This window comes from Tupaia chinensis, unplaced genomic scaffold (genome assembly GCF_000334495.1).
Source record: "Tupaia chinensis unplaced genomic scaffold, TupChi_1.0 Scaffold143631_1, whole genome shotgun sequence".
NCBI lineage: Eukaryota > Metazoa > Chordata > Mammalia > Scandentia > Tupaiidae > Tupaia > Tupaia belangeri.
This window is the reverse complement of record NW_006203479.1, coordinates 447,740-463,710: the sequence shown is the minus strand read 5'-3', so window position 1 is coordinate 463,710 and position 15,971 is coordinate 447,740. Positions and strand designations below refer to the sequence as shown.

The 15,971-nt window shown below is 40.3% G+C and overlaps 1 protein-coding gene across 7 annotated transcripts in view; it reads left to right on the top strand.

Moving 5' to 3' along the window:
• Positions 1-15,971, top strand: part of PDLIM5 (PDZ and LIM domain 5) — a 193,652-nt gene that overhangs the window by 167,190 nt on the left and 10,491 nt on the right. For all 7 annotated transcript variants that reach the window (XM_006164489.3, XM_006164493.2, XM_006164488.3 and 4 more), the window contains one exon: positions 12,611-12,791. In XM_006164489.3, the coding sequence (XP_006164551.1) occupies positions 12,611-12,791 (181 nt within the window). The remainder of the gene's footprint in view (positions 1-12,610; positions 12,792-15,971) is intronic.

Genomic DNA, 15,971 nt, shown 5'->3' with positions numbered 1-15,971 from the left:
CCGATCGTTTCATGAATGTCTCGTTTTAGAATAGGTCATAGCCTGCTTCTTGAAAATGTCTTTCGTCCAAATCTATTTTATTGTCTCTCAAACTCCAAGAAAAGAAAACAGGTCAAGAGATCTCCAGTGAGTGTAGTATACTAGAACTTACTGAATCATTGAGCGTTTTGTAGTAAGTGGCCTTTTTTGTATTATCTTATTTTCTGAGATTTTATTTTTTATGTTCTTAATAAAATGTTTACCCCAATAATTAGTATCATACTTGATAGGCTCCAACTGCCTTTCCACTTTTGTCCAACAACATCTCAGATGATTGGTTAGTAGTAAGTGGCTTTTGAAATGCATCGAGGTGTAGGTGAGAAGGCTAGTTGTGTCGATCCCACCAGAGGGACCCTGTTGTTTCTGTGTTGGTTGTCTTACTGGCAATAACAAATAATCTTCTAAATAATTGCTCTCCTCTCCTTGTTTTATATTATCTTATTTTGAAATTGTTGAAATCATGGCTTCTCTGAAGTTAAGATGAACACTTTCATTTTCCTGTCCTCTATTATGTAATCACTGTTTAGCATAATGCTTCTAGATCATTCTTAACATGAAAACTAAGAAGCCTCATTACTTTAAGAACCAAATTTAAGTTCTCCTTTCCTTAACTTATTGTTAAACAATATGTGTGTCAAGAACAGAGCTTTTCGGTACTCAGTGTTCATTATGACATTTAAAAATACAGAAAAATAGAAAAGCAAATAAAGTTTATATATAATCCTACCTCCCAAAATAACTGCTGTTAGTATTTCAGTATTCACACTTTAAAAACATAACACACATAAGGACAGATACCACTTTACAGAAATGGATCTGTAATATGGGAACCAGCAGTTAGCGTAATGGCTATGTCACTGGACTCCCACGTAGTCGACCGCGGTTCGCGTCCTGGACCCAGTGGCTTAAAACTCACACCGGGTGTGTGTGTGTGTGTGCCCAAGATCCCGAGAGGAGAATGGAGGAGAAGGGTTTGCGGCGTGGCTGTCCCCCGTGGGGGGTGATTTCTCGCTTTCTGTCTCTATGTCTCTGTCTGTCTGGCGAGCGCACGTGCCCTATAGCGAAAACCACTCCAAAAAAAAAAAAAAAGAAATGGATCTGTAATACAATGTCTTATAAGCTGTTATTTTTCATGTGAATTACATTTTTGAGAATAAGTACCTGCTTAGTAAGAGCTAGCCATGGCTGTGGTCCTGGTAGCAGTAGCAGTGGTTATGGAGAAAAGGAGAGAATCAGGAGAGGTTTCCCAGCGTCCGACATGCAGAAACATTTGGTAAAGGTTTAGCTGAACAGGTAATGCGTGACTCTGGACCCATTTGTTATTAAGGCCATTAATGTCAACTTGGGTGGAGTCATTTTCCTTTATTGGCAGAAATAACTAAGTTAATATAAAATCTGGCATGGTGCTGCTTTACCCCAGTACATAAAACTTTTCAATTACTGCCTGCATTTAGGTGTGATATTTTTAGGTTTAATATTGATCAAAATAAAAACATGCTTTGAGATTAAGGCACTAGATCACACGTGGCCAGCTGCACAGTTTGCAACCTAGACCTGCTAGCGTGAAACTCACACCAGGTACATCTGTGTGCATGCTCAAAGGCCCAAGAGGAGAATGGAGAAGGGATTACAGTATGGCCATCTCCTCATGGGAGGATGATTTCTCACTCCGGAGGCTCGCTCACGCTGTCCAGTGAGTGCATGCTCCTAATGGCAAAACCTTAAAAAAAAAGTGTGTGTGTGTGTGTGTGTGTATATGTATATATTAATAAATAAATAAATATATATATATAACCATATATATATATATTTATTTATTATATCTATGCTTTGACTTTTTTTTGGGGGGAGGAGAGGTTTTTGCTATAGGGTGCGTGCGCTCGCCAGAGAGACAGAGAGATAGAAAGTGAGAAATCACCCCCCAGAGGGGATGGCCACGCAGCAATCCCTTCTCCTCCATTCTCCTCTCGGGATCTTGGGCACACATGCACACGCGCCTGGTGTGAGTGTAAGCCACCAGGTCCGGGACGCGAACTGTGGTCGACTATGTGGGAGTCCAGCGACATAGCCATTACACTAACTGCTGGTCCCTTGACTTGTTATTTCTATAAGTTATAGTACTTTGTTTACCTAGACTGATAGTAAGGAATATTGTTCTGGATAAAACACCCCTTTGTGGAAACAAGGATCACTCCTGTTGTTTTTATGCATTGTAAGAAAGTAATTACTGGATGAGTTGACAACATCTCAAACCACACCAGTTGCTGATTTGTGTTATCTTATTACTGAATTCTGTGATATCCTGTAATTATAACTCCCAGCTCTTTTGAAAACTTCCTTAGTATAGAAAAACTATGAAGCTCCAACTAGAAATTCCCTTTCTTACCTCTACCTGTGTAGGTTTAAAATTTAATGCTAGACCAAGATAAAATTTTAATGTACAATCACCCTGCCATGTGAAATAAATATGTATTATGCTGATAAGATCAATGGCCATCACTTTTCACCCCCTCATCTGTTAAATTCTGTATTGCTTTGGATCATCCAGCACTAGTTATCACGTAAGCATTAAAGCTTCACTTACTACGGAAGTTAATAGGAGTGGGGATTAGTTCGTGTCTAGATCACGTAACAGTAATTAACATAGCACGTTGGCCTGGAGCTCAAAGGCTAAAGCAGCTTGAATAGACTGTGGCCAGTGGAGAGACCTAGTCAAGGCCTAATTCCAGTTCCTGGCCTCCCAGTCCGGATAGCTTACCAAAGCCAGGAGGCAGTAGATCAGGTGACACGCTCTTGGACACCTGTTTTAAAAATGAGCTGCAGTAAAAGGCTTGATACTTTCAATACAGAAGATTAAACCTTGGCAAACCCTGAGGCACTTAAAATTTGTTTTACAATTTGTATTCTTAGTTTTTTACCATATGATGTATAGCATTCATTTATAATTCATAGTTTTGTTTTATGCTTACTTTTTCAATGATGCAGTTAAATTTTTTAAAATAATTTCTTACTTATATCTAATTATACATCTTTATGGTATACAGTATGGCTTTTCAAATTGTACATGCAATATGTGATCATCAAACCAAGAGTATTACCCTATTTCATTGCTTTCAGCAAAGAATCTTACATTCAAAATAGTCTTACATTCTTTGTCTGTTAAGCCCTTTTTGTTCCTGAGCTTCTCTCATCCATCCCCCTGCCATATAGTTTCTCATATCTCTATTTGTCCTCTCTACTATTATATCTTTAGATCTTTCCATTTCTGCCACAGAGTGCAGATGTTAGGTATATATTGAGCGGGGATATGCAGTGTTTGTCTTTCATAGTGTGGCTTACTTCACTTATCATTGAATTTTCTATATTCATCCACTTTGTATAAATGAAGGGTCTCGATGTTCCTCCTAAGTAAATTCCATAGTGTACACGTGCTACATCTTAAAACCACAGCAAGATACTGCTTAACCCCAGCAAGCAGAGCTTTTTCTGGCTTTGTTTTCTGCCTCATTACCTGTTTCTCTAACGATGCCTAATACATATGCATTTAGCAGATTTTTGTTGAATTGATGAATCCCCCCCTTCTTTTTTTTAAATTCTTGCTATAGGGCATGTGTGCTTGATGGAGAAATAAAGAGAAAAGAGAAGGAAAGTGAGAAATCACCCTCCAGGAGGGTTGACTATATCACAACCCTTTCTCCTCCAGTCTCCTCTTGGGATTTTGGATATGCACACACATGCACCCAGTGTGATTTTCAAGTCACGAGGTCTGAGACTTGAACCACAGAATTGGCCATGTGGAATTCAGTGCCTTAACCTCCATGCCACCTGCTGGCCCGATAAATTAACTTTTTCACAATATTTGTAGGATGTATATTAATGTTGCCGAATTGAAATTATATCCTCCTTTCTTATTGTTGAATGATATTTCTCCAGCTTTGTTGATTTTATTATGATCTCAGTGTGAAAGAACTGACTATGGAGTCATCCCTCAATATTTGAGGGGTACTGACTCCTAGACCTCCTGCAGGTACTAATCTGTGGACGTGCATGTCTCTGATGTAAAATGGCAGAGTATTTACACAAAAGCTAAACTCACCTTCTGTATACTTTAAATCATCTCCAATTACTCATAATACCCAACACAATGTAAGTGCTATATAAATAATTATTAAATTATATTTTAAAATTTCTATTTCTTTCATTGTTACTATGGTTTGGGGTTTTTTAATTTTTTTTTTTTAATTGCAAAAGAATGTGTGCATTCACTATAGAGGAGAAAGAAAAAAGACTCTCTACTCCCAATTGGACATGATCTCATCACAATCCTCTCTTCATTTCTCCATCCTGTCTGGATACTGGGCACACACACATGCCTGGCAGTGAACCACCAGGTCTGGGATTTGAACTGCAAAGTCAACCATATGGAATCTAGCTCCCCATGCACAGTGCTTAATCACTGCACTATTAGACCAATACTATTGTTTTGTTTTGTTTCCAAAGATTATTATTATCAGGGACCAGCAGTTGGTGTAATGGCTATGTCACTGGACTCCTATGTAGTTGACCTTGGTTTAAGTCCCGGACCCAGTGGCTTAAACTCATGCCAGGTGCATGTGCTTGCGTGCCCAAGATCCCAAGAGGAGAATGGAGGAGAAGGGACTGTGGCATGGCCATCCTCCCTGGGGGGATGATTTGTCTCTTTCTTTCTTTCTTTCTCTGTCTTTCTGGCGAGCACATATGCCCTATAGCAAAAACCTCTCCAGAAAAATGTTAATATTATAGTTATGTTTGTTTTGTTTTCAAGGACTTTGCAGTGATAGGGAAGTGATATGCATTCTGTTGTATCCATAACCCTGTGTAAGTCAAGGGATTTGGGACTTAATCATGGTTTCAATTTATGAAGCACTTTCAACTTAAGATATTTTCAACTCAATGAGTTTATCAAGGTGTAACCCCATCATAGTCAAGCAGCTGTCAGTTTTAAAAGGCCACAAGTTAAATACTCAACAAAAGTCAACTACTTCTTTTTTAATGTTGTAAATTGGAAAGTTTGGATATAATCCACTGGAAATGAAGAACTGGATGACAAATACATTGTTTCCACTGTGTTGATTCTCTTCTGCCTTCCTTCTTCCTGCCTGTCTGTGTATTTGCAAATGTGTCTGTGTGTAAGTTTCTCCCAGGTATCTTTTCTATTTCCTCTGTTTGTGCTAGTCTTGGGCTTTTTGTTCACGCCAGGCCCTTTCCAAAAGTTGGTTCATAAAAAAATGTAAAACTGGTTTTATACATTTGTATTATTTATTATATGTAATTATGTGGCGTGTCTGATTCCATTTCTTTTATTTATTATCATCATAATCGTGTTTATATTACATTGAACTGCATATAACTTTACAGTGTATTACATTGCTTTTTCAAAAGGGATTGCCATGCATGTCAGTCAATACAGAGACATTAATCTCCCCACTTCATCATTCAATATCTTTTCATTGTTTTTTCCGATCATTATTATTATTATTCCAATTATTTTTTTAAACAGTCTATCACTATTTCTCATTTTTCTTGTAAAAAGACTTTACCCATCATGAAATACTTCTCAAACCAAACCAGTTGATAATACATATACACGTCATCATCAACAGGTAATAAGCCATATCTGTGTCCCACTAATGTCCTGCCTCTCCATTTGTTCTCTTGCTATATGTCTCTATCCTCTTCTCTTCACTCCCCCATTCCACACTGTCTTATTCTCGTTAAGTACTTTCACTGCTTTTATGTCCTCCAATATTTCGCTCTCTACCATAGAGTGCGGATAGTCGGTATATATTAAGTGGATACATACAATATCTTCCTTTCACAGCCTGGCTTACTTCACTCAACAATAGATCCTCCACATCTGACCACTTTCTATCAAATGCCAGGGTAATTCCATCTCTTTTCTGAGCACACCAGTTTTGTTTTGTTTTATGTTTTTGCAATGTGACTTTGGTAGACGTATGTTTCTAACTTCTAGAAACTGTTAGTCAAATAACACTTTTAATCTGTCGAGGGCCTTGGGAGATTCCAGCTTTACCGTTCATCATCCACATGGTCTCAGGAAATCTGGCTGCACTTTTTTGCTGTTTCCTTCATCTTTGTGAGTGAATTTCTGTCACTGAGACTGTTGTGAGAATTGAATAGCCAAGGGGGGCAAGAAGTACACTTTTGATTTTAACCTAAATCCCTGTGAGGTTGTGCCTCTCAAAATGTGCAGTTCCCTTTGCCTTTCTGTTTATAAACATTTCTTTTTCTCTGAACTTACCCTTGGCACCCTTTCCTACCTTTTCTTTTTATTCTTCTTTTTTGTTTGCCTTTTTGGCCTAAGTCTCGCAGAAGATAAACAAGGTAAAAAGTTTCATGCCGTAGCTTTTCTCTCTCAGCGAATCAAACGCAACAATCGCTCCCCTCCCTTCATTTGTCCATCAACGGGTCTTTAGTACGGGCTCGGGTGCGGAGGACTAGAAGAGGCAGCTGAACACCTAGTTCCACTGTGCAGTGTGCAAGCCTGCCATTCCAGTTTGCACGTGGAAACCCAATCCTGTCTGGAACAAGAAGAACTTCTTCAGTGTTAATCCTGTGTTAATGAATTTGTTAAATTAGTCTTTGCTGACACAGAGGAGAGATACTTTGTTATGTGGAAGACGTTTTACTGTTTGGTCTGCACATAACTTCAAGGGCATTAAGGGGGAAAGATGCTCTTTCATTGCAGCTGAGCAGGATCAGCTCAGGCCAGTATTTGCCCTGAGCGAATTTGTTTAAGAAAGAAATCTGGCAGGAGCAAGGGTCAATTTCAGTTCAGGTTTTAAAGGTCACAAGTAAATTGAGAAAGACTTTTTTTTTTTTTTTTTCCAAAATGGCTCTCAGTTCTATTTATTTTAAAGAATAAAATACCTGTCATTATTCAGAGTTGAAAAAAACCTGATGAAATATTTTTAAGTTATCCTTTAAATAGGCAATACTTTTAGTTTATTTATAATGAACTTTATCTAAAAAAAGGTTTTTGTTTTGTTGGTTTGTTTTGTTTTGTTTTTAACTGCTAAGAATACATGAAGGGACCAGCAGGTGGCATGGTGGTTAAAGTGCTGGAGTCCCACATGGCCACCTGAGGTTCAAGTCTTGGACCTGGTAGCTTACTTTCTCAATTTCTCTTTCTCTCTCTGGCCAAATTAAAAAATAATAATAAACGGAATTAAATAAATAAATAATTCTTTGGAAAAGAATATGTGAAATACAAGCTAATATTCAAAATTACCAAAGAGAGCAAAAGAATAAAAATCATAGATGGAACCATTAAAAATGAAGCTAGTGTTGATGCTGAACACATAGTGACCTGTGTACTTTCCTGTGGTTAGCCTACAAATTTGGCTTTAAGTCTCTAGTGGTCTACCGAAAGAGAAAGTTTTACAATTTACTGTACAATAAGTTTAAAATAAAGCAATTGCTCAGGGGAACAACTATTTTTGCTACAAAAATCTGGTGGAAATTTTTCCAAGATGTCCATCTGAAAGTGACCCTGGGGGTCAGCAGGTGGCACGATGGTTAAGGCTCTGGACATCCACATGGCCAATGGTGGTTTAAGCCCTGGACCCGGCAGGGGCTCACACTGGGCACGTGTACATATGAGAGAAGCAGGGATTGTGGTATGGCCATTCCCCAGGGGGTGATTTCTCATTTCCCCTCTCTCCATCTCTCTCTCTCTCTAGTTATCTCAGGTGCCATACGGAAAAGAAAAAAAGAAAGTGACCCTGCGTGAGCTAAATTTTCTCGTCAATAGCAACTTGTAGGGAGAGCAAGGGTAAATTTCATAGAGCCGTTTCCGGTAACATCTGTCAGTACAGGCCGCGGTGTCACGCCAAGTGCTGTTTGTAAAAGGAGTAATTTTCTGAACTAGGTCAGGCCCTACATGCCAAGATTTGTAGGTCTGACTCGATCTTAACCAACATTTTAGAAAGTCTGGAAAGTGGATTGTGTGTTCCTTAGTTATTCTGAAACGCCACTCCTTTCCTTAGATGAACTTCGCTAAGTGTGTGGTGGCTCTGATAGATGTGTTCTACCAGAGGGTGCACTCATTCACCAGGGAGACGGGGGGAATGGGAGAGGGAGAGGGAGAAGCACCTCCTAGTCATACCGCAATCCCTTATCCTCCATGTTTCCATCTGTTACCCAATGCAAATCAAGTTTGCTCACCCAAGCACTAAGCGTAGGCACACGGAGTGATGAAGGAGAGTGCAGCTTTATTGCAGTGCGAAAGCACGGAGAGCCGGTAGCTCATGCCGAAGGAGCCAGGTCTTCCTGGGGCGTTCCCCACGTATGTGCCACGTGCCCACAGCCTACAGTTTCCACCCAGCATGACGTCCTCAGTATTGAAGTTAAAACCCTGTCCTTCCTTCAGTGGGAGTTGTAGAGTCTCATGGCCTCATTCATGGCCACTGTGGCCTAACTATCGTAACCAGAGCCTGAGGTCTAGCCCTTCCTTTGGGCCATTACGATGGCAATGACCTTGCCTCCAAATCCCTTAGTAAGACATCTTACTTTTAGTTCAGCCCTTATTAATTTTTTTTTCTTTTTTGGAGAGGTTTTTGCTATAGGTCGCGTGTGCTCGCCAGACAGACAGAGAGAGTCAGAGAGACAGAAAGCAAGAAATCACCCACCAGGGGGGATGGCCATGCCACAGTCTGTTCTCCTTCATTCTCCTCTCGGGATCTTGGGCACACACGCACACGCACCCGGCGTGAGTTTTAAGCCACCAGGTCTGAGATTTGAACTGTAGTCGACTACATGGGAGTCCAGTGACATAGCCATTACGCTAACTGCTGGTCCCCAGCCCTTATTAATTTTTTAATAATAAGGGCTGAATTTTTTGCTGAATTTTCTTTTTTTCCTCAAAAGAAGGGCAAACTGAGGACCCATCTTTTTTTTTTCTTTTTCTCTTTTTTTTAGGTTTTTGCCTTAAGATATGTGCACTCAATGGGGAGAGACAGAAACAGAGACAGAGACAGTGAGAGGGAAAGTGAGAAATCACTCCCAGGGGAATGGCCACACCACAATACCTTCTCCATTTTCCTCCTGGGATCTTGGGCACGCACGCACACGCGCCTGGCGTGAGTTTTAAGCCACCGGGCCCGGGACACGAACCGCGGTCGACTACGTGGGAGTCCAGTGACATAGCCATTACGCTAACTGCTGGTTCCCCCAATCCCTTTTTAGGAGGCCCTGCTCTATTTCATATCCTGTTAGGATTGGGGACATACATGAACACGCATGCACCCAGTGTGTTCCTAAAGCCACTGGGGCCCTGACTTGAATTGTGGTTGGCCATGTGGAATCTGGCTTCCTTACCCACTAGGTAGTGGGCTGGCCTCCACTTTTATTTTTATTCCAGTGGATACCGACACTTATGCTTTAATAGAATGTAAAGTGTGAGGTTGGATTAACTTGGTTCCTTGAGGAGCCAAATAAGGATACTGGCCTCAAGCCTATAGAGGAGCTGAAGACGGACCCTAGCAAGTGGTTTGGAATCTCTGTTAATGTGTAGACACCTAGTAGTACAGAACTCCAAAGCTCTACCATATTCTATGTGATGGTCACAGTCAGTTTCAGCCTGGGTCATTTTTCATGCATAGAGAGCCAGATACTCATCTGGTGGAAGAACTCAGAGCTCTCAGAACTTTATCTAGCTTTGAGCAGTATGACTTCCTGGTTTATCTTTAAAGGTAAACTACTTGCCAAATATATCCTGAGAAAATTAAATGAAGGACTGTTACTTATGAAGCTGTTAAAAATGGAGGGAGAATCTATCAAAAGTGAAATATTGGATTACAGACTAGGTGATCTGTAACCCTGTTCTGACAAGAATTAGTTAACCAAGCACTCCTTATTAGTCATAACAAAACTGTAGTGCCCTGAAGTTGTTTTTAAAATAATAAACTATTTGTCTCATTCATAAGAGAGCTGTCTTCATTAGCGTGTACAAAATAGCATCATATTATTAATGAAAAATAAATGAAAAGACTAGAAAATATCTTCTTATGCCCACAGAAAACGTTCAGTCATTGAGGAACCAGCAGTTAGCGTAATGGCTATGTCACTGGACTCCCACGTAGTCGACCGCGGTTCATGTCCCGGACCCGGTGGCTTAAAACTCACGCCGGGCGCGTGTGCATGCGTGCCCAAGATCCCGAGAGGAGAATGGAGGAGAGGGGATTGCGGCGTGACCATCCCCCCTGGGGGGTGATTTCTCGCTTTCTGTCTCTATGTCTCCCTCTGTCTGGCGAGCGCACGCGCCCTACAGCGAAAATCTCTCAAAAAATAAAAAAAATAAATAAAGAAAGAAAAAAGAAAACGTTCCGTCATTCATCAAGAACCTTTCTACTTTCCTGACTCTTGTGGAAGTGGGGAAGTTCTGGGTAAACATCGCTGTGTTTATACATTACATTTTTTTTTCCGGTGTAAGATAGTAACTGAATAGTAAGGTTTGTGTTATCACAGGAGGAAAAGTGCTGTGATTTGGGCTGGCATTGTTGCCTAGTGGTTAAGGGCAGCTGGATCCCACATGGACCACCCCTTGAAAAATGTGGCAGGCGCATGTGCATGCGAACCCCAAGTCCCGACAGGTTGGAGAGGTGGAGGAGACGGGACTGTAGTGTGACCATGCCCCATTGGAGGGTGCTTTTTCCCTTCCCCTCTCCCTCTCTCTCTCTCTGAAGAGCTCACACACTCTCTGGCAATGGAAAAAAAATTAATTTAAAAAAATGCTGCGACTCTGTGATGTTCATTTCTTTTTCTATTAATAATCTGCCCAGAAGTCTGGTGTCTGAAGCTTACTAACAATTACCATGTGGCCACTAAGTGATTATAATTGATGGTAATGAGGTCAAAGGCAGAATATTAGTTGACTAGGGCATCCTTGAAATCAGGATATTCAGCTCTTGCCCTTGGTGCAATCAGTGATTTTATGATATTTGTCATATTTCTTGTGCATTCTCTATCTCAGCTTCCTCATCTGTTAAACTGAATTCGTAATAACTGCCCTGGTCTATCTTACAGGAATGTTGTGTGGACAAATTAGATAAGTGTAAGAGTGCCTGGGAGGAAAAGTGACTTATAAATAAAAATTAGTGTGATTTAGCTACTGAAGAGTATGTTGCAGAGGCTAGACTGCTCATCTTTGCAGGCTTCATGGCTAGATAAAGCCTCATAATGGATTCCTGTCAAACCAAGCCCGTCTTATCAGTTCACGACCATATCGTATCGAATGGGAAAAAAAATCTTTATAAATATTTGTTACCTTGATACAAATGTGCATTCAAAATCAGTTATGTTTGGAAAGGGGAGAAGAGGAAGTTGTTAAATAATACGTATAAAATTTCAGTTATTCTAGATGAACAAGTTCTAAATATCTACCATACCACATTGTGCCTGTAGTTAACAGTACTGCACACTTAAAAATATTTTTTTAAAGTTTTGTTTATTTTTTCCACGAGGCAGAAAGACCGCACCCCCTATAGTGTCTTGACAGTGTTATCCACCCCCAGCGCCATGCTGCCCAGGTTGTGGGCATGTGTGTGCCTGGAATACACAGGAACCTGGAACTTTCTCGTGCGGGTCAGCTTGCAGAGCATCACATTTCACCCCTCTACCACTGTCCAGCTTCTTAATAAAATTTAAAATTTTTAAAAATAAGTCATGTTTTAGGGCTAGCAGGTGGCATGGTAGTTAAGGTGCTAGACTCTCACATGGTTGATCACGCTTTTAGTCCTGGACCTAGCAGATTGAAAATCACCCCGGGCACATGTGCGCGTGTGCCCAAAATCCCAGGAGGAGAATAGAGGAGGGATTGTGGTATGGCCAATCTTGTCCCTCCCCAGGGATGATTTCTTACTTTCCCTCTCTGTCTCTCTCTAAAACCTAAAAAATAAAGTAAACATTTAAAAAATAAGTCGTTTGAATTAAATAAAACCTTTCAAAGTGGTTCCAAATATCCCATAATATGCACTTTAGTTTCTGTGGTCATTTTGGAGAGTGAAGGATTTGATGAGTTTAATAAAGTTGAAAATAAGTATATGAACAAAGTGCGGAAAAAAGAAATGAACTAGACTATTTCCTCTGCTAATAATTATTACTGTTTTTAAGACTGACATTACCAAATTGAGAATTTTCTTTTGTTTATTTTATGGAAATGTCAAACTCTCCTTTCCATTAAGATCAATATTATCTTTTCTGGTTGCTTCATTTTCTGTCATAGGCAATATCTTCATTTCAGTCCTAATGATGATGTAGACAGATCAACTCATAGTGGCTCAATAAAACATAGCTTGAAGGCAGAAAAGTCCTTTCTTGGAGAACTTTATTCAACCCTGTCCCCTTTTCTCTTCACGTAAATAGAGAGTTGCTACATAAGTTCACAGCACCATGCATTCAGGCCTAGAAATGGAAAAGTGACCACATGTCTGATTGCATAAAAGACATCCTAGCCAGGCCCGACTTGAGAAACTTTACTCTGGAGCCACTTTGATCTCTTTTCTTCTGACAGGGGACCATTTCTAGTGGCACTGGGGAAGTCCTGGCACCCAGAAGAATTTAACTGTGCCCACTGCAAAAATACAATGGCCTACATCGGATTCGTAGAGGAGAAGGGAGCCCTGTATTGTGAACTATGCTACGAGAAGTTCTTTGCTCCCGAGTGTGGTCGATGCCAAAGGAAGATCCTGGGAGTAAGTATTGGGAGCTTGTGTTCCTTAGTGAGTTTTCAAGCAAAGTACTTTCTCATTATGAAATTCTTCCATCAGTTTTACTTCTTATTTTCTTCTTATCAACCTTCTCTGCTTTCATCACTATTTATTATTGTAAAGCCAGCATAAACGGCCCTCTGTGGCAATATACCGGACTTCAACCTTCTCTGCTTTCATCACTATTTATTATCGTAAAGCCAGCGTAAACGGCCCTCTGTGGCAATATACCAGACTCGCGGGGGTTAGGCCGGCTTTGGTTTTGTCTTACTGAGCACTGGCTCTTCTGCTGAAAGTCCTCGCCTCTGTGGGGGAAACATAATTTACACTGGGTGTGCTACCTCAATAGAACCCTGTTTGCTTAGGAATGAAGAGGTCGCCCAGGACCACACACATCAGAGCTCTCAGAGCTGACACCTTCCCTGTTTTAAATTAAATTCCATAGCTTTTATAAGAGCAGCATTTCCCTACTTGTCAAGGTTCAAGCACAGGACACTGATCTCATGAAATATATAAAACATGAGACTTTTAGTTGCTATATTTTCCTTGAATATATAGAATGTTTAAAATATAACCTCAGTTTTATGAGTATACATGTGATGGAAAAATAATTTCAAACCACACTTTTTTTTTTTTTTTTTTTTTTGTGATAAGGGAATAATTTAGGAATCAGATATATAATAAGTAAAGATGAATTTCCTGCTCTGAAATATCTAGTTTGCAATGACAAAGTGAGTGTGAGACATTTATCATGGGTAACTAGGGTCTGGAATTTGATTTCAGAAAGACAAGGTGTGTGGCCTTATGCAGAAGTTAGACAGGGCCTTACTGAATTCTCATACTCTCAGCATGAAAATATAATAACGAAACTTTAATTTATATTCATTAAAAGAAAAGTTGGTGTGAATTATTGCATAGTCTTCATTTTAGGGTTTAAAATTTGGAGGATATTTAAAATCGTAACCATACCACCTGGAATCTTACGTGTTATTAATTTATACAGTATACTGGGAACAAAGAAATAGAATGGCTCAGACTGCACCTTACCAACTGATGAAAATAATTAGTAAAATATACATTAATACTGTTTTAGTGTATAACTAAATCCTGTGGATTCCAGAATAATTATGAAGACATAGTAAAGTAAGTCTCAGAAGGAAATGCGGCCCTAAGAAGTGGAACTCATACGCTCATTATATGAAATATGGCCACAATGTCCTTAAAGGGACAGAATCTCGGGATTGTGTTTTAACTGTTTGCCTGTTAAAGAAAGAATACTGGGACCAGCAGATGGTGTCATGGTTATGTCACTGGACTCCCACATGGCCAACTGTAGTTCAAGACCTGGACCTGGTGGCTGCAAACTTAAACCGGACACATGTGCATGTGTGTCCAATTGCCCAGGAGGAGAACAAAGAAGAAAGGGTTGTGGCGTGGTCAATACCCTTGGGGGTGATTTCTCACTTCCTGTCTCTCCAGCAAGATGCTTCCTCTTGCAAAAGTCTCTCAAAAAAAAAGAAGAAGAAGGAATACTAATCTGTCTCAAGAATGGGAAGGATATGACCAGCAGATGGCATAATAGTTACATCACTGGAGTCCCATATAGTTGACCGTGGTTGAGTCCCAGACCCGGTGGCTTCAAATTCATGTGGGGTACGAGTGTGTGCATGCCCAAAATCCTGAGAGGAGAATGGAGGAGAAGGGATTGCAGTGTGGCCATCCCTACTGGAGGGTGATTTCTTGCTTTCTGTCTCTCTCTGCCTCTCCAGTGAGCCACACGTCCTATAGCAAAAATCTCTCTCAAAAAAAAAGAATGAAAAGGGAAGTATGTGCCGGAAGCCTAAAAAATGATATTGTACAATATATACTTGTTATAAATGTTCATGGTTATCTTTTTGTATCTAAACATCTCATTTCTTCCCATTGTCCTACAACAGTAAATATGGTGTTTTCTTTTTAAAATTTTTCTTCTAATTGCCAAAGAGCACATGATATTTACTAGAGAGAGAGAAAAAGCACCCACCAGTAGGGTGCGATCATGCCCCAGTCCTTTTCCCTCCATCTCTCCAACTGTCAGTAATTTGGGCATGTACGCACATGGCCCCCCTTGTGTTTTTTAAGCCACGGAGGCTGTGATTCAGACCACAGTCAGCCACGTAGGATCTGACTCCCAATACACAGGGCTTAACTGCTGTGCAGTGAGCTCAGGCCTATGGCATTTTTGATAGCTAACAATTTATCTTGTTTTTTGAGTAAATAAATTTAGAAGAAAGTATTTCACATGGCTATAAATTTACTAATCACTAATAATTACTGCTTACCTTATGACATAGCTTCTACCACTTTGCTCTTTGTAAGTATTCATTCACAAAATTGTAGCCATACTTATGTTAATACCAATTATTTTGTGATAAATGTTATGAAAACGTAAACCTTTATTCATTAACTCAGAATTATTTTTCATTTCTTGAAAAGTGGTGTTTTTGTTTGTTTGTTTGTTTTTGTTTTTAAATAAGAGAGCACAGAGTGGGGAAGAAGAAGGAGCGAGAGAAAAAGAGAGAGACAGCAATCTTTGATAGTATCTTGCCATGTCACGGTCCCTTGCTGCAGTCTGTTAGCTCAGACCACAGGTGCATGCCCACATCTGGCCCACTCAGGCTGGTCTGAAATCCAGAACCCAGTCTCTCGTGTGGCTCCGGCCTTCTGCATAGCACCCAGTAGTACTTCATTATCACTGGACCCCAAATGATGTTCTTTTATTTGCTGGAGGGCATGTGCACTGCCATGACAGACAGAAGGAGACAGAGAAAGCACCCCTTTGGGGCATGGTCACCCTACGAACCCTTCACCTCCATCTCTCCATGCTGCCCAGATTTGTACACACACTCAGTGTGCCACCGGGGCTTGGATTCCAACCACAGACTTGGCCTTGCGAGACACAGCTGCCTCAGCCATTAAGCCATGGGGCCAGTCCCCAAAATGATTTTTAACGACTCCATCTCTTTTTCTCAATCCACAAAAATAATTCCTTGGAAAACCAACTCCCAAATCCTTTTTACTAACTAAAATCTGGCCAAAATCTTTAACATTTGTTCTGGTTAACCATAGGGCCAGTGTCGACTGGAATTCATGCTTCAAATTGTAGACACTCATTTGAGTGAATGC